General features: G+C 41.7%; 1 protein-coding gene across 2 annotated transcripts in view; it reads right to left on the bottom strand.

Moving 5' to 3' along the window:
* The window catches only part of NOL6 (nucleolar protein 6), a 1,772,660-nt gene that overhangs the window by 833,021 nt on the left and 920,546 nt on the right, over positions 1 to 19,093 (bottom strand). For both annotated transcript variants that reach the window (XM_044078098.1, XM_044078107.1), the window contains exon 16: positions 4,695 to 4,835. In XM_044078098.1, coding sequence (XP_043934033.1) covers positions 4,695 to 4,835 — 141 coding nt within the window. The remainder of the gene's footprint in view (positions 1 to 4,694; positions 4,836 to 19,093) is intronic.

Here is a 19,093-nt window from a genome sequence, read left to right as displayed (position 1 = left end):
TTCCACAGGCGAACCAAACAACACATCAGACTGTAAAGGAGCATCCAAAATCCTTGTCTTAACATGCTCAGCTAAATTCTGATCCCTCAACCAGGCATGCCTGCGAAGAACAGAACTAGTGGCAGCCACCCTCGAGGAGGCCTGTACAGCATCAAAACCACATTGCAAGAATGCTTACCCACTTGTTCAGACACATGAACTAAATCCAGCAACTCTTTACACTCAATACCTTCCGCCAAAGCATCCACCTTAGATTTCAGTTGTGAAAGGAGATAATTTTGATATTTAAGCATGAAACTGACAATTCAACGCCCTCATGGCTGGCTAAAAGTGGAAGAAGTATACACTTTCTTTCCCCAGCTATCCAAAGCCCTTGCCTCTTTATCAGTGGGAACAGGGTTTTTAACCACAGAGGCCTTAACACCTTTAGGTCCCTGAGAAACAGTTTCCAGTCTGCCCTAGGACTCTTAAAAAGATACTTATGAGCTTCAGGCACCCTATAGTACCTATCAGGTTTAACAGGAGCAGGAGGCAAAGAATCAGGGTTCAGGGAAGCCTCTGCAAAAACATCTTCCACCACATTCAACACAGGAGGTATAGCTAAGGGCCTATGCTGGGGCAAAAACAAGAAATCCTAAGCCTTTTCCTGGAATCAGAGTAATCCTGGCCTTCCCATTTAAAGTGCTCCCTCATGGAATGCAGAGTCTCTGAAAATGAGAAATCCTCAGGAGGAGAAGCTGTAGGAGTGGAATCATCCACATCAGAATCAGAATAAGGAAGATACTCCTGCAAATCTTCCGCAGAAGACTCAGAAGCCTCTGAACACTGTTCAAAACTATCAAACTCCGGTTCCACTCTAGGCCTCTTATCAGGAGGGGGCATAGAACCTCTAATCATAGTAATCAAATCTTCTGCCATTTTAAGCATATGTTTCTTAGGCACAGAACCTGAAATGCTAGGAGAAGCCCCCACTGAAGCTGAACTTGGCCTACCTCTCAAAGAAGTTTTGGCAACAGAAGGAGAGGCTCTAACTACCTTGGGAAGAGAGGGAAGAACAGTTACCTGAGAAGCCCCTCAGCCTGGCCTACCTCCTGAGAAGGCACATCCTGTAACAGTAAAGTCTCTGCCTGAGACTCCAAAGAAACTCCTGGCAAAACCTCTGGCTCTACTGAGTTTTCTAAAGAACCGACGTCCGGTTCATCAACATCAACCCTAGGCTTCGCTGTTTTGTCCCTGCGCTTCTTGGACGAAGCGCAGGTCGGAGCATCCGACCCCATTTTATAATTGCAACGGTTCCCAAACACTAACCTGGCACAGTCTAACCGCCTCTTAATAGTGCGTTTGTTAAACCTAGCACAAGAGCGGCATCCAACAACGCCGTGCTCAGGCCCTAAACAAGGTATACACAAGGTATGGTAATCCCTATGAGGTATCTGTTTCCCACAAGAAATACAGTTATTCACTTTTTCTGACATCCGGTAAAATACTGAGGCAAGAAAAAACCAAAATGTTCCCCAACGGGTACTTAGCCAACTCCGATTCGGTCTGAAACTCCGGTTCGAAATATTTCAGAACGCCAACCTGCACTCGCAAAACTGCTTCTGCATCGGACCATGCGGCAAAAAGACTGAGGATATGACGCCGTCATGCGCATTAGTACCCTGACGCACTGGCCAGTCTAATGCGCCCTGACCGACGTCAGCCATATACTCTGGTATTCGGGCCGACTGGACAGCGGACTACCCAATAGTAAGGACTGCAGCAATGTGGAACGAAGAACATCGCAGTGTAGCTGCCTTTGGGAAACAAGTCTGTCTTACAGATTATGATAGGAGACCCGGCTTAAATTCTTCAATCACTAGAAATCTAGATCCCTTCATAAACAACTATACTGCGATCATTGTTTATCAAGTATAGTCAGGAACTCCTTCTATCCCATCTACTTAATTACCAAACATAAAGTAGTCAAGTCAAAGAATGTCTTCTCCCTACTCTAGTCTTCCCCAATCAGGGAAGATGCAGACTATAAAACACCATTTGTAACATAACTCTCTACATACTTTCCAGACAAGACTAAAAATCTGTTCCTTTTTGTCATGTACTGGGCTCCAGTGTGTTGATCTATGACCTGCCTTCTTGGTTATAAAAAATCTGGCCTACAAGACTTCCATCACTTCAGAAATACTAATATTAAAACACGCATTCCTGAGACCATAACCTTCATCATAACATAACCAAGACCCCTTGAAGAGACAAGTCTTCATCACCCAAATAATCTGCTACCTACGGAAAAAGCTCCCACTGCACGTCAATCACTGAGACTGACACTTTGGCCTCCTTCAAATTTTAACCTTATGGATGGATACATGTCTACAGAATTATTGGTGGGGTAGGCAGTGGGGCCCTCATCTAGAAGGGTGGCAAATCAACCCATGAAATTCACATGGCTGTAAGATAAGGTTCTAAATGATTGCCCAGACAGCCTACTTAGCAAGAAACCTATGAATCTATAGTTCTTACTTTCACAAAATCATGAAGTGCTTAAATGGCAGAAATATTGATCTTGACCTGATCACTGAAGAGCTGAGACTCAAATCATACCAGTGCCTGGTGTAAGTCAGTATCCTACAAAAGTATATGCATGTGGTTGTACAGGTTAATTTTCTGATCAGATGCAGAAGTTTTCAAATTAGCAAAATAAGCCTGACTAGAGGACAGACACCTAGAGGTACCACTTAAAACTTCATCCAAAAGATCTAAATGGGCAGCAAGGCTCTGAGGTGGAGACAGATGGTGCCACAACTGAGGAGGACTTCCCAAGCTTGCACTTGGAAGTTTTCCTGTAATGGCTAAAACTAAGAGCTTGAACCCACAACCATCTTGGCAAGTAAATGGAAATAAGGCAGTCTCAGACCTTATTAAATTTTGCAGTAAGACACAGAATCAGAGATAACAAAGAAAAGGCATATAGTCATTTTCTGTGGCTCAGTAGATGGAACATGTCCACCATTAATCCCTAGCACTAAGTGCACAACAAACATATGCAAGGAACTAGGTAGTAGGGCCCTGGCATCTGGAGATGTATTCATTAAAAGCATTTTTATATCCTGAGGTGTATACTGGGCCCTAGCTCCTAGCCATCAATCCCATTGCTTCATAAGAAGACACTTCAATGCTTGCAAAGACAAATACCAAAGATATCTAACAAGTGATGGATATCTACTCACCGAACTTAACTCATGGACCCAAACAGTGCAGAGAATCTCACAAAAGTCAAGCTCACCATGGCTGAGCCTTCAGTATGGGAAGGAAGGCACGCTCAAGATTGGACACCCTGGGTCCCTGGTACAACCACAGGGACTCAAAGAATTGCTGTAAATCATCAGCCTAGGCATCGCAATGCTATGGATGTTCTGATATAACACAGATGGTGCAGACATCCCTTGGTCACCCCCACAAGGGGTTGCCTTAGGGTGTACTACTCAGCATCGGCTGATGAGAAGTACAATTTCAATCCCCCACTAGATAAGGGCAGGCTTTCTAATTTCTAAAGGGTGAGATGCTGCTTCATAAATTTACTTAGGAGGAGAATGTAGCCAACACCTGGCCTACAATTCCTAACCTCCTTACAGTGCCCTGCTACCTGTCTAGAATTACATAACAGACCCTTCCTGTTGGACCCTCTGTTGGGAACCCTCCAAAGCAGAAGTCTTGAGAGAGATGAGGAAGGACCCGTCAGTTCTTCTCCTACCTTGTAGCTGACCAAGTTGCAGTTGTAATACTACATTCTTTTGGGCTATGCTCCTTTTCTGAAAAGTAGAGAGTACTTCTTCTTCTTCTTCTTCTTCTTTCGGCTTTTCCCGGTTAGGGGTCGCCACAGCGGATCACCTTGTCCGCACATTGAATGGCAGTGGAGTTTTACGGTGTCGAGTTGCCAGCCCGGCGCCCAACCTTCCACAGAAGGCACACTCACACGCACACCTAGGGCCAATTTAGAGTGTCCAATCCACCTGCAGCATGTCTTTGGGATGTGGGAGGAAACCGGAGCACCCGGAGGAAAAACCCACCACAGGGAGGACATGCAGACTCAAGACAGAAGGCACCCCAGCCGAGGATCGAACCAGAGAACCTCTTGCTGTGAGGCGGCAATGCTAACCACTGCACCACCGTGGCCGCCCTCTGAAAAGTAGAGAGTACTGATGGTTCCTAAATCATTACCTGGCAGCTGTAGAACCTCTCAGAAGGTTTCACCATTTCAAGAACTGAATCTGGGAACATTTTCATAGTGAACATAAGGACACAACTGTAAAACAGCACAAAAGAACTGCAAAGTGTAGGAACTCAGCACCTCACCTACTGAGATGTGCACGCGGTTATAGTGCACACCAGCAGTGGGGCAGGACAACTCACCCCCTCCAGCCTCTAGAATGAGAAAATATCAGAAACATGCAAAGAGCATGGGTGTTAGAAGAAATCCAAAAAGGTACCCCCTGCAGAAGGCTTCCAAAGTCAGATCCTAGTTTTCCACACTTCTTTCAGTACAATAAGAAAGTCATAGCAATATACATCTGTCTGCATACAAAGGCCTACAGCTGTAACAGAAATGTCCCTCCCTCTTCACCACCAAGAATAAAAACATGAATTAAATAATTTGTCCTAAAAGTGTTTCATCTACATCATGTGCACATACTTACATCTGTGTATCGGAGAGCTGGGTGGGTCCCTTGGACAGAAGTTACAGTCAATGGAAGTTCTTCTAGATTCCAGAGTTTTCGACTCAGGTCATCATAAGATTTAATAACAGCAACACTTTCTTCTTCTCCTGTGCCCAAAGGCTAAAGAAACCAAGAAAACTTACTTTCTTAATCTGAATGTTCCACTTTTCTGTAAATAATTTAGTAGATCATTCTAATTCTTACACATGACACTATGTTTTACAGGAAGAAGACCAACTGTTTACAAAATGAAAAAAGTATTCTTTTCACATTTGTCTAATTTTCTCTATTAGTCCGTTTACTCTATAATCTCCAAATTAGAGATATTCAAAAATAATGTTCTTTTACAAGATTTCTTTCTCTACGTGTGCACATGTAAACACATATAAATATTACAACATAACACTGCTAGTCCCTTTAAATATGCTCAGAAGGGACAAGTAGCACAGTGTTGGGTGGTCTTTTTAAGGATACTAACCCAGAGACAAGCAAGGAGGCAAAAGTTAATGAGGGATAGCTGTACACAGATACTTAAGAGCCCAGTACCTTGATGTAAAACAGATTCATAACCTCTGGGTCATAACTGGGTCCAGAGAGGGCTGGAGAAGTTGCACATTCCAGAAGGAAGAATAAAGGAAATCTGGAGACTGGCCTTGTGAGGGGGAAAAGAGATGAACCCTTTTACAGGTGAAGCCAGTTGGATTCATCCCTTTCTGTGTGAAACGAAAATTATTTTTTGTTTACCCTTGTCTGCAGAACTGCACATAATAATGCTCGACTGTTGTAAGAGTTCAGTAAGTAAATTTATTTTACAAAGATGATGCTATTTTGGTTTATCATCTGTAGCACTGCAGAGAAAGTTGCTCTACTGTTGTGAGGTACCTGTAAATACTGTGTATTTATTTTGCCAGCTACTATGTCAGAATTTAGTCTATGAGAAAACAATGGGTTTGAATGTAAAGAATTACTGTTTAAACATGAACTGTGATAAGCCTCTAAGAGCAGGAACATGAAAATAGAATTTATTTTGACTACAGACTGAACTGTTGGGTATGAACTGCATTTATCTCTTTACTGAACATTACTTAATGTACATAAAAATGAATTGTAAACTGGAAAACTGGCTCCACTAACTACTTTGTCAAAAGAAAAAAACTGCCATATACTACAATGATTTATACATTATGCAGACAGACAGATGTGTGTGAGTATAAGCATATTTATGTACAAAACATGCATGCAAACGTGTCTGCACGAGTGCTTATGCATATGCAAATTCATTCATTCTCTGATTACATGCTTAACTTAATTATGAGTCACATGGAGTCGCAACCTATGGCACTCAGTGGCTGCAAGACAGAAAACCAAATTCTGGGTGGAGTGCCAGTATAACACGAGGGCCACACATACAGATTATTTGGAGAAATGCCATTTCACCTATGTCTTTATCTGTGGGAGAAAATCACAGCACCTAGTGAAAAACCCACAAAGAAAACATGCAGACTTGCACTCTCTCGATCTGTGTGTGAACACAGACTCTATTTTTACATCTGCTAATTACAGAAGTGATAAATACACTAGTCCTTTTCAGGCACAATATAGGTCAAACAGTCAGAGTGTGGCAACAAGCAATAAAACAGTTGAAGTAAAGCTCGACAACTGCCATAATGATTAACAGTATTACACATATGCCAGTAATACATTAATTGTAAGAAGCACTTACAAAAGTAGATGTAGATATGCCATTGTACACATACACACACATTTGTATACATACATATACTATATACACAGACATGCATTTACATATATGAATTTATATGACTGTCCATATACATATTACACACACACACACACACACACACACACAAGCGTAAAGTACAGTTTTGTACCTACCATAAATGTAGATGTTCGAGTGTTCACCCTGCTGCAGTCATCACACTTGGGTTATCCTGCCGTCAGGCGGTCCCGCAGTCGGCCTGAGTTCCAAAGTCTTGGTCCGGCGTCGGTTGCTGTCGCTTCTTCCCTGACGTCAGTGGACCAGGGGTATATAAGAGGCATCCAACGCCATTTTCTTCAGTTTTTCTTGCCCCAGATGTCAGGTGCCCCCAATAGGTAGGCAATATATATATATATATATATATATACACACACACACATATATATATATATATATATATATATATATATATATATATATAGCTATATACAAAAATACATATAAAAATAAAACAATACCTTCAGGCACAAGCAAATACACCACACAGGTTGTATAGGATAGAATGGTATAGATAAGTCCAGCTAGTTCAGAGGGGATGGAGGGAGGGTAACCTGGACTGCAGCAGGGTGAACACTCTACAGCTGTCTGGGGTTCCAATTCTGCGGTCGTCAGGGGCTGCGTAGGCGCCTCAATGAAAACCGGAGAACCGGTGACAGGCCCAGCACAGGCCTCGGAATCTGGCTTGTTCCTAGGCTGCCTGTCCTTGTCCTTATCCTTGCGTTTTTTATGCATGCCGGTCGTCGGCTGCTCCGACGGCATGATATAATTAAATTTCGTACCAAAGTAATGTCGTGCGAAGTCAAAACGGCATTTGATAGTTCGTTTATTAAACCTAGCACAAAACCGTCAACCTGTGACGTCGTGGTCTGGGCCTAGGCAAGGAATACAATAAGAATGGAAGTCCTTATGAGGTATTTGCTTCCCACAAGAAATGCAATTGTTAACTTTTTCTGACATCAGACTGAGGCAAGAAAAGGTTCCCCAACAGGGTACTTAGCTTTATTGAAGACTTCGGACTGAAATTCGATTCGAAAATCTCAGGTGTCGGCCGACCGGCACTTGCGAACTGCTTCTGCTTCGGGCACCGCGCGGCAAGAAAGACTAAAGAAAATGGCGTTGGATGCCTCTTATATACCCCTGGCGCACTGATGTCAGGGAAGAAGCGACAGCAACAGACGCCGGACCAAGACTTTGGAACTCAGGCTGACTGCGGGACCGCCTGACGGCAGGATAACCCAAGTGCGATGACTGCAGCAGGGTAACACGATGAATATCACACATTTACTCATACTTACAAACACAAATGTATACAGTTCCTATTACACACTACAAATATACATGGACTTAACCTCACATCTGCTTCTCTTGGAAACCATCACAAACACAGCAGCCTAAATCAAGGCAGACCTACTGTTCCCCTCTCTAGCAATATATTTCAGATCCTTTTGAAGGCTCTCCAAGTATTCTCAGGGGATTCTAGAATTGTACTCGGCTGTTTAGCCTGCCATAAGCCTGTTCCAGGACTTCTTTTCAGACAGCCATGCTCAGAACAACTCCAATGAAAGATATCCACAAGACCATAGCCACAAAATAACCAAACTATCTCAGTTAGCGGTTATCAATCAACAGTAGCACAACTTTTAAGGCTCTCCTTGATCACCAAGCTTCTCACACTCCTATGGAAAAATAAGCTTTGCAACCCTGTAGACAAATATTAATTCTACTGCCTGGAATCATGACTTCTTTTCTTTCATTTGTTACACCTCAGGGTGAAAGGAAAGGCTGGTGATGAACAGATATAAAAAGCAAGAGATTTAAAGAACTTGCATCCTGCTCCAGCACACAAACTAGCTCTGATCCTGCAAGAATGAAGCCACTACCCTACTCTGTCTGGCAATCTAACTTTCTATTTTGCCATAAGTCATGAACAATAGCCTGGAATAATTAACTCTTCTTCACTCCCTCCCTCACCCGAAGACAACAATCTCTTATTTTTTTGAGAAACTGCCAAGACCTCCAATCCAGAGATGCTGATTCTCGTTTTTGCCTCTCCACACTCAGCAATGGACAGGCTGAATACAATTTAGAGTTCATGACGATGTCAGGCAAATAAAAATAACAAAAAACATAATTGAGAAAATAACAGAGATGCCAATTCTAGGTTTTTGTCAAACCATACATTTTTCCCAATCTGAGATTTGCGCTGACAGCTGTCCATGAAATATCCTCAGTGGAACCAAACATCCATCTTGAATAAATTCAACATGATGCCAAAAAAGAAAATGCAACTCTCAATGTTCTATAACAGACCAGGTAGCATGCTGCAATGACATCTATGTTCTAGACTTCTAGAGGACCACCTTCACAAAAACACACACTGCTTCCATCATAAACTTTCACTCAGAGTCCACAAAATAGTAACAGGCTTAATTAGCAGACTCCTAAGATCTCTACCACAGCTGTGCAAAGCTAATGACCTGGTCTATTCTTCTGTGCTATGCAAGGGAATATGCATTACTCCTTCCAAATGGGAGTCTAATAACCAAAGCCTCATCTGTGGCACTCTGACCCAAGCTTTTCTCATACAGTTGTGAATCATCCCTAATACATGGTATACATTCGCAGATTCCTTTTAAAGAAAGGGACAAAAGGATGGCCACTCCAGTGTGCACCCCAGAAGTACGATCCCTGCCTTGCATGCAATAATGGAAGAAGCAGGTCATCCACACTACCCCGGTTTTGTCTAGTCTTTTAATCTTCAGATGAATCTCATTAAAGGCAGCATTTCAATTACTTCAGACATCTCTCATCATTACAATTTCAGATACTATTAAGGAAACAGTAACTAATCTCATACTATTAAATAATTCAGATGCTGCCTGATACACAGTATATCTATCTGGTTCAGAATTCCTCAAAATGTTCCTTCCATCTGATCCAATGCTGTGACAGAGAGATAAAGCCCTAACCACAACCCAGGTGACATGGGTCTGATCAGCAGATAGGTTGTCTTGAGGCACTGGTAGGGAGGGATGGTGTCCATTGAAGATGTCGCCTGAAGGGAAGTGTGATGGTAGCCTACAAACACAGGGGTGGGGACAGGGAAAAAAGTAAGTCATAATATAACCCTCCTCAGTAACAGAAGCAGTTGCCAACACCACCTACCCAGGACACCCTTAAGATACTAGCCACCCCCAGCTCACTTGGTGAAGTCTTGTGAATGAAGGGAGAAGCAGGTAGACCCAGTGATGGCTGGAGGCACTGGGATGGATAGAACCCACGAAGGGGTGAGGAGAAATATTACTTCAGTCTCCAGGCAACCTCACCAGTTGTAGTCAGCATTTCCCTGTTTTAGTACAGCTTGACTAAGATCTCACTTTTTACTTTTCAAATGCCAGTTTATATACCAGATAACCTTTGAGGTCACCGATTGTTCAGCTCCATGACCTCTTCATAGTCCTCACGTTAACTACAGTTATTTTGGTAATATGTTCTACTGTGGTGTCTTGATTTCCTGATACATATCAGATAAATTAGGACAGCCTCTTTAAGTAATCCCTTGAAGGCCACCTTCATCATCCTTGCAGCTTACCTCAACACTGGTATCCACCAATGGGACATAATATATATATTTGCACTCTTAATTATTGATTTATTAGGAAAACGTCTTTGTGGAGTCTATGACAGAATTCATTCTTTTCTCTTTTCATATTTGCCATCTTCTTAGAAGCTTGTATATAAAACCTACACCAGGGCATGACACAACAACTTGGGCATCAGTACAAGAGCATTCATATCCCAAGTCCTTCAGTTCATTCTAATCAGTGTGTGCACACATTTTCTGCAAGTCAAGAAAATATAATGAGTATTTGACACCTACACTGTCACATCATCATCATCACCCAAAATATTTATACCTGTTTGAGGGCAAGTATATTTGCATAGCTTAGGGGACTCACCAACAGCATCCTGACTTATCTGGAATCCATCAAGACGACTACATTCATAATTCATCTAATGTTAAGGACATAAGAGTTATAAATAACATTGGGGACCTTACCTGGTGAGTTCAGAATAGGAATGAATCTTAAGCAGTAAATCCACCAGCATAGAAGTCAGAAAGTAGTCAAAAGGAAAAGGACTCAAAGTCGTCAAAGTACAGAGCTTCCAAAGGAGGCCTGCCTCCTACAGTCAAGAACCAAAAATGATAATTAGTAAAGTTATGAAATGACCAACCTATTCTGGAACACATCCCCTGACATAATAATGCTAATTAGGTGGATATATGAAAGATTGGAGATGAAAATTAAAGTGGAGGGTTCCTCTCTGATAAGTTCTGTTTGAACAGAGGAACTAGGCATGGATGCCCTCTTTCCCCTTTATTTGTGTAATATTTACAACCACTGGCAAAAACAATAAGGGCCTCAGAAATTCAAATGATATCTTAATATGATCATCAAGAAAAGTCGGCTTTATTTGCAGATAATATTATTTTGTACCTGATAAAACCAGAAAAGGACATTTCAGTGCTATGGAACATTGTGAGAGAGTTTCAAGTTTTTCTGGGATAGAAAATTAATGAAGACAAAACAAAGGCAATAGCTGCAAATTACGCATCCCACACAAACTGATTCAGCAATACCCATTTTTATGGGGATATGATAAGATGAAATACTTAGGAGTATGGATTAAAAAGGGATTCTGTTATGGCAGCTAAGGATATGTGGGAAGAGACTAAACAAAAGATAATACAAAAACTGAGAAACAGGGAGTTCCGTTTTATGGATCTGGACAGCAAGACATAAGCAGTGAAATGTTTTTAGTTCCTTTAGTTTTATACACGTCAGGTATATTTTATCCTATTTTTATAGAAAACAATAAAAGAACTGAAGGATTTTATCTAGGAGGGTAAGATGGGAAGAGTCAGGTGGGATAAGTTGATCCTTCCAGTAGAACAAGGTAGTCTGGGATTACCTGATTTGAAGGGGTATTTCAGAGCTACACAGATAAGGCTACTATACGTAGCACAAGCAGAAAGCTATAATTCAAAGTGGAAATGGATGATCATGAAATGGAAGGGAGAGAAAGAAATAAGGAGAGACTAGGATTTTGGATGCAGATCCTTAAGGAAAATAACAATAGCCATACAGAATATTGTATTCACAAAGTAGCAGAAAGTACTCCATGAACTATGCCAACACTGGAATGGAGAAAGGAGATTCTGCCAATAGGGATGACTGCAATTAGGGGTACAGAGAATAGGCAACAGGGGACTGGATAAAACTGGCAAAGAAACCTAAGTATCGGAAGCAAATAATCAGAGAGGGAAAGAAAAAAGAACGGAAGAGGGCAAGAATACATTTAGACTGTAGGTTACAGACTACCTTCCCTATCATGGGTTGATATCAAGAGTATAGACAAACAGAAAAAAGAAAGGGGGATCCTAACTGAAAGACCAGCACTTGTAGTTTTATTTGAATATAAAACAGAAACAAAGTGTCACTGCCCCCCCCCCCCAACAAACCAGTATATCTGGCACTGAGAAGGTTGGCAACATGAACACCACACCTCAAACACAACCCACGCCTACACAACACACCCCCACATATGTGGAGGTCCTCAACAAAAGCATACCCTAACAAAAGAGACCTCTGAGGCATAAACGCATGCAAACTCCACTGCCCACCACACCAAACATTGTCCACACACCTGCATCTCATAACCACTAAGACCTAAACATAAACTCAGCATATTAGTCATAGAAGACTCCATTGTGAAACGCACAGATGTGCCCGTCACCAGGCTGGATAAGGAGAAAGTCACGGTTAATTGTTTGTCAGGTGCCAGAATCGGCAGGATCACCAATACACTCAAGTCTCTCAACAGGTACTGTTATAACTCTGTCATAATCCATGATGGAGTGAATGACTTGAGATGTACCTCCCTGGACTATACGAAGAAAGATATGATCGAGCTCACTGAATATGTGTCCCAGGCAGGTATGTTCCTAGCATTAAGCAGCATTCTACTGTCACTCACAATGATGCCTCAATACAAGCAAAAAATGACTGACTAACAATTTGCTTAGTTTCTGGCGCCATTCCAAGGAGATCCAGTACCTGACAGCCTGGGATGACATGACTGACAAATCACGATGCTTTGCCAGAGATGGCCTGCAACTGTCTCCCTTGGGCTTCAGGCTCCTGGCAAAGGATTTTGCCTCCCCCCATAGTGCCTTTTTTAGGCAATGCCATGAGGTCAAAACTACCAACATGAACATTTCATCAAAACATAAATTAAAGGTCATGCTGCTAAACGCTAGGAGTCTAAACATGAAACTGAGCTCATTGCAAGCATTCTTAATCCAGGAAGACGCTGAAATTTGTGCAGTCATGGAAACCTGGTTCAAAGCTGTGGAAAGCACCCCAGCTATACTAGGTTACTCATCCTATCATTCATTCAGACCCCAAACCGTGGGCAGCAAAACAAAAGGAGGTGGAGTTGTGACACATATAAAAGACATACACTCCTCTAAGCTGATCAAACAGTATGATGCACAGAAACACTCCAGGTGCAGTTAACAAATGACAAGACCCCTATACAAATCATAGCTAGCTATAGGCCTCCAACTTTGACTCAAGATGCCCACTCCTCATCTGGACCTCTTTGAATCTATCAAGATTCAACCCTTTACCTTGATCCTAGGTGACTAACTATCCAACCATAAATTGGAAGAAATACTCACAAATGCCCAGAGATTCCTCTATTTTGTCAATGCAAATGTCTTGGACCAGTTGGTTGACACCCCCATAAAAGGTGAAAATATATTGGACTTGGTATTAACCAACATGAGTATCCACTGCAGCATCCCTGGTAAGATCTAAGGACAAAGAACTCACTTTCGAAGTCACCATCTCCCCGACCCCCTAGCTAGGGTTAAACAAAAAAACTTCTCCAAAGCTGATTACAACCTACTGAGGGGGAAGATATAAACAGCCTCACAGCCCCCTCCCCCTCCACAGGAACTGGCACATATGTCCAAACCTACACCAAAGTACAATATGAGCATTTATATAGCTGCATGGAATCAGGAATACCAGACAGGACAAAATCATCCTCCTCAAGGAAGAGTAAACCTGTCTGGTGGACATCTACAATAAATAAACTATATAATAAAAAGGAAAAAATTGCTGTCCAGGACCAAGAAGGAGCAGGTGCCTAACTGGAAGCAATCTCTCCTTAGCCTGAACAAGCAAATAAAAGCATTAGTGAAATCCTCCAAAGCAAACTTCGAGTCCAAACTAGCCACATCTACTAGAGACAATCATAAGGCCTTCTTCACATACGTCCGCAATCTCAAGGGAAGCACCCAGATCTGCTCAGAACTGATGGTCAAGGACACCACCAACACAAACGCTCTGGATATAGCCAACTTGCTGGCAGACAGGTTCAGTAAAAACTTTACTCCTCTGCCCCCTGCCATAAGAAAAACAGAACATCCACAGTACCTGCCACCCCCCTTATTTCTGGGGAGCAAGTCATCACTGCCATCTCAAAGGCAAAAATATACAGCCTCCATGGGAGCTGTTAACATCCCAGGCTGCATCCTACATCAACTCAGGCAGGAACTTGCAGCACCATTAGGCACCTATTCAACCAAAGTCTGACTACTGGCTTCATCCCAGCCGAGTGGTGGACAGCTACTGTCATCCCTTTGCACAAAGGTGGAGCATCCACCGATCCAGGAAATTACAGACCCATCAGCCTAACTAGCCTGACCTGCTAGACCATGGAGTGGCTTATCATGGACCTCATTAACAAGGACATTGGCAACCTCCAGACACTTGATCCCATGCAGTTTGGTTTTGTCAAGGGGAGGTCATGCCTGTTAAATTTGGGTGACATCTTTGAGACAGTCACCAAGGCTATAGATGAGGGCAAGACTGTGCACACCGCCTACTTTAACCTGGCCAAAGCCTTCAATACTATTCCCCACTTAGGTGTAACAGATAAACTCTCTCAACTAGGCATCAATCCATATGTTACCAGATGGGTAACAATGGCTCACTGATAGAACCCACCTAGTCAAAAAAGGGGAAGCCACCTCAAGTAGTAGACCAGTAACAAGCGGTATACCCCACGGATTGGTCTTGGGGCCTCTGCTGTTTGGGATACAACTTCTCGGAGGTGCTGGCCAAATCTAGTGGGCTATGGCTGAACAAGTTTGCAGATGACTGCAAGCTGGGTGCTGTCATCAATTCCCCTAGTGATATGGACATCCTCCAAGAGGGTCTCACCCAAACAAATGACTGGTGCCAGAAACATGCCCTCAAACTGAATGCCAAAAAATGCATCATCATCCCTTTTGGGGAGAGTGACGTCCCCACAAATTATTACATTGATAATAAGGTCCTAAGCACGCAATCAGTCGTAAGGGACTTGGGCACCCAGGTTGATAGCAAACTGGCTTTTGACTACCATATTGCCTCTGTTGTACAGAAAGCTTTCTATATGGCCCACCACATTAGTAAAGGTATCTAATCCAGGGACAAGGTGGTCATAACATCCCTGTATTCTTCCCTTATAAGACACATTATTGAGTACAATGCACCTTTCAGTATGTACCTCACAAAGCACATGCAGCAGCTGGAGTGACCACAGAGGTTCCTCACCGGGTGAATCTAAGGCCTCAAACATCTACCCTACACAGACAGGCTAAAAGCCGTGTCCCTCTACTCAGTCTCCTACAGACTCCTCAGAGGTGACCTCTGTCTGGCATACAAAGCAATCTCAGACCCCACCCTGATGGGTCTGCTGCACATCTGCAAGTCAAGCTCCCCTCAAGTAACCCGCACGCGTGACCTCAACCTGGTCTGTGACATCAAAAGGACTTGTTGGCAGGACAGTATGTATGTCTCAGAGACTCCCCCTTTTGTGGAACAGACTCCCTCTCCACATAAAGCAGAGTACCTCATTAACTCTTTTTAAGCACAACCTGGATAACTGGATGGGGAACAGAAAATACTGGGACTCTACCTGTGTCCCTGGTGGACAGTGGCATAGGGTGCTGACTTGTTGAAACATGGGCTAAATTCTTGCCTAGGCTTGTAAGGGCTCCAGGGCCAATAGCCTAGTAACTTACTAACTTCCTATGATCCTAAAAAAGGGATAATTAGTAGGGCTATAAAATAATGCATGATGACTATAGGAATCAATCAAAGGAGGTTAGAAAGGATTGGGAAGAGAAACTGCATAAGCAATTCACAAAGAAGGAATGGCAGGATATATGTACGGCTCCCAAATAATTTGCAACAATGTCTAGAAGATTTAGAATTTGGGCTTGGAAGTGTTTGCATATGTACTTCTATACACCAACCAGACTTCAAAATGTTTCCTCAGGTAAACTGCAAATGTTGGAGATGTGATAAGGAAGGAAGAGGTAACTGGGAACATATATTTTGGGAGTATGAGTTGGCAGCCTTTAAAAATTCGCTGCAGACTACTCTGTCAAAAATAATGGGTAAGTAAATTGGTGTAACTAAGGAAATTATATGATTTTTTGAGCTGTAATACAAGATCTGGATGCAGTTGACAAAAAACAATTACTAGAATATGGAAATAAAGTCTAAGCCAACTGTATTACAACTAGTGAATATAGTAAAAAAGATAAAGGAACTGGAAGTGAGATCTTTAGAAAAGGGTAGGAGCAAATTACATACAAAAAATGGGAATTGTGGAACTAATACATGCAAAATAATGTTTTGTAGGGGGAAAGGCATTTAAGGGAACACAGGAACTGATAGAGCTATATAATGATCAATTGACAATGACTGTACAGAAGATTATATCTATCTACAAAACCTTTTTCTCATTTTTGAACATGGGGTCGGTGATGTCACTTCAACAGTGATGACCTAGACCAAAGATTTACACTACCAGGTGGCTAATCATGCTGTTGTAGTTCTTCCACACCATACACTTGCACACACACATCTATGGCAAATTTAGTGTGCCCAATCTACCTACTTCATATCTCTGGAATCTGGGAGGATTCCACAGCACCCAAAGGAAACCCACGCAAATACAGGGTGGTTATGCAGACTCCACACAGAAGGCACCCCTGTGGAGAATTGCAACAGGGAACCTTTTGCTGTTAAGCAACAATGCTGTTCACTGAGGATTATATGTGATGTGTAATGTTTGCAACTGAAATATGTCATTATTTTTTGTTTTCATTCATATAAATGTATGATTACCTATGTCATAAGTAAGAATTCAATAAAGATGTTTTTGGTTAAAAAAAATGTTTTAGAATAGATATCCTGAATGGACACATTCTTGAAACATACATAATAATGGACCACACCACTTGGAGAATGGCTCCTGAGAAATACTTTTCCAAAGGTAGTCAGCCACCTAAAAGTGGAAAAAAAGACAGCTGGCACTGCACTGGGAAATGTTTTGTTTTCCAAAATGTTTGCACCCACTATGTGTAAAACACAAACTGACTGTGCAGATCCAAAGGGTCTATATTAAATTGTCGAACGGCCGAAATATCGAAAGTGACATTCGAGTTCGGGTTTATGGGATTGGGGTGCAGTGAAGACCGGGAATTTTGCCCTTTCCTCACTTTAGTGCAATTTCGGAGTTGGTATATATAATTAGCGGGGGGGGGGGGGCACACAAAACCAAGTAATTTGAATGGCACTTTCGATATTTCGGCCGCTCAACATTTGCTCCTTTCAATAATTTAATATAGACCCGATGCAAAGGCTTTTCCCCCTATTCTCTACTCCATAAAGAAAACAAGGTGATGAAGGAACTGATTCAAGGACAATTCAACACCACTTTAAAGAGAAAAACAGACTATTACTAATACACACTGGATACCTGTGAAATGCAAGTTAAGGTTCACTTTCACTATCTCCAACATTATGCTATTAATCGCAGATGTAATGGTCGCTAGAAAAAATGTTTCCTCGGGAAATATCTTGAATCCAACAAACCAACAGGCCCGAAACAAGAAAGGAAATCCTGCAGATCATGAAGTTCAAATCCCTCAGACAGGATGGACTTCTCAAAGGTGGATGAACATGTAGAACCACTTAACTGACTCGTGTCAACAGCAGTGGTCACGCTGTCTTGTTAAACACACTTGAAATGCTAGCTGTCTTGGATGCCTTGTCCCACTCAAGCTGATACAGCCTGAAATATAAATCCCACTCAATGCATTTGTTTCACTGTAACTTAGTCGTGGTACTGAATTTGAGGTATTCAAGCTCAGTGACTAAGCAAACAAAATGTTAGAAAAGGGCTTCATCTGAACAAGAAATGTAAAATGCTGCTCTTCTTGTTCAGCTGAAAAGATCTTCTCATATTTAATTTCTTTTTTTCCCCCGCAGCTCTAGCCAATTGATGTCCAGCCCACCAGTAGCTGGAATAGGACAGCTAATTAACAGACTGCTGGTAGTGGTTAATGAATTAAGAAACTGAACAACAGAGACTGGGACACAATCCTGTATTTTAATGAATCAGTTCACACATGCCCACTGAACATGGAATGACTAAAACCCAAATCATACAGATACCTGACATAGATCAGGGCAACTTAGTTCAGAATTTTTAAGTACATTCCAGTCAATCATCCAGTTACTACCTCAATCTTGTACCACTGTTCAAGAATTAATATGGCACCAGTATTCAAGAATTATTCTATATATCTAACTCACATAAATAGTTAACTGGGTTCAGGGTATATCAAACACCCTGAACTTGTGGGAGTAGATCCATTCTGTGAGGAAGCTTGTTGTAATTGCACCAAGCCATTTCCATTACCTTCTGCAGAGCTATCGCACCTTAACAAAACCAATTAAAAGAAAATTATTCAAACCAATAAAAAGAAAATTATTCAAACAAACCAAGCCCACTCATCCTTCCCACACTTCCCTTTCATTTTTTAAGCCGAAAAAACAATCCCAAATCCAAATATCACACTGTAAAACTGTTTTAATAAAATGGATGCTGAAAAAAGTATATACAAGTACAAAGCTTTCAAGCACACAGCTCTTTCTCAATGTTCACAACACATTAATTTCTCACAGCTTGTATACTAAAAGAACACAGTTTAATTAGTACAAATTAGCCAGCCTAATTACATAATTAATTCTCTAAAAGTATTACTTTTTTAAAGAACTATATATCGTATGTAACAGGATTTTTAACACAGGTTTTACACTGCTAACTGTATTCAAACCAGGGAAAACATCAGCCCTGAAGTAGTTAATCTGCTTGCACTCGGCTAACTCAGTTTTGTTCACTAAATCACCCCCTCTATCTCCAAAACCAATAATTTCCAAAACTATAAACTTAAATGTATGCTGTTCTGCTTCTTGAATGCGCTTATACAAAGCATTAGTCTCTACTTTCCTACGAATTTCTGAGAGATGGGAAGATATTCATTCCTTAAACTTCATGCTAGTTTTTCCTATATAAAAACTAGGACATTTCTTCACAGTTGACTAAGTACACAATATTTTTTGAATTACAGGTAGCAAACACCTTAAAGTAAAATTCAGTCTGTGTTAATGGATATATAAAA

The sequence above is a fragment of the Protopterus annectens genome, chromosome 1.part1 (assembly GCF_019279795.1).
Source record: "Protopterus annectens isolate FY-2018-M chromosome 1.part1, PAN1.0, whole genome shotgun sequence".
In the NCBI taxonomy this organism is placed as follows: domain Eukaryota; kingdom Metazoa; phylum Chordata; order Ceratodontiformes; family Protopteridae; genus Protopterus; species Protopterus annectens.
Note: the sequence above shows the minus strand (reverse complement) of the source record. Positions and strands in the feature narration are given on the sequence as shown.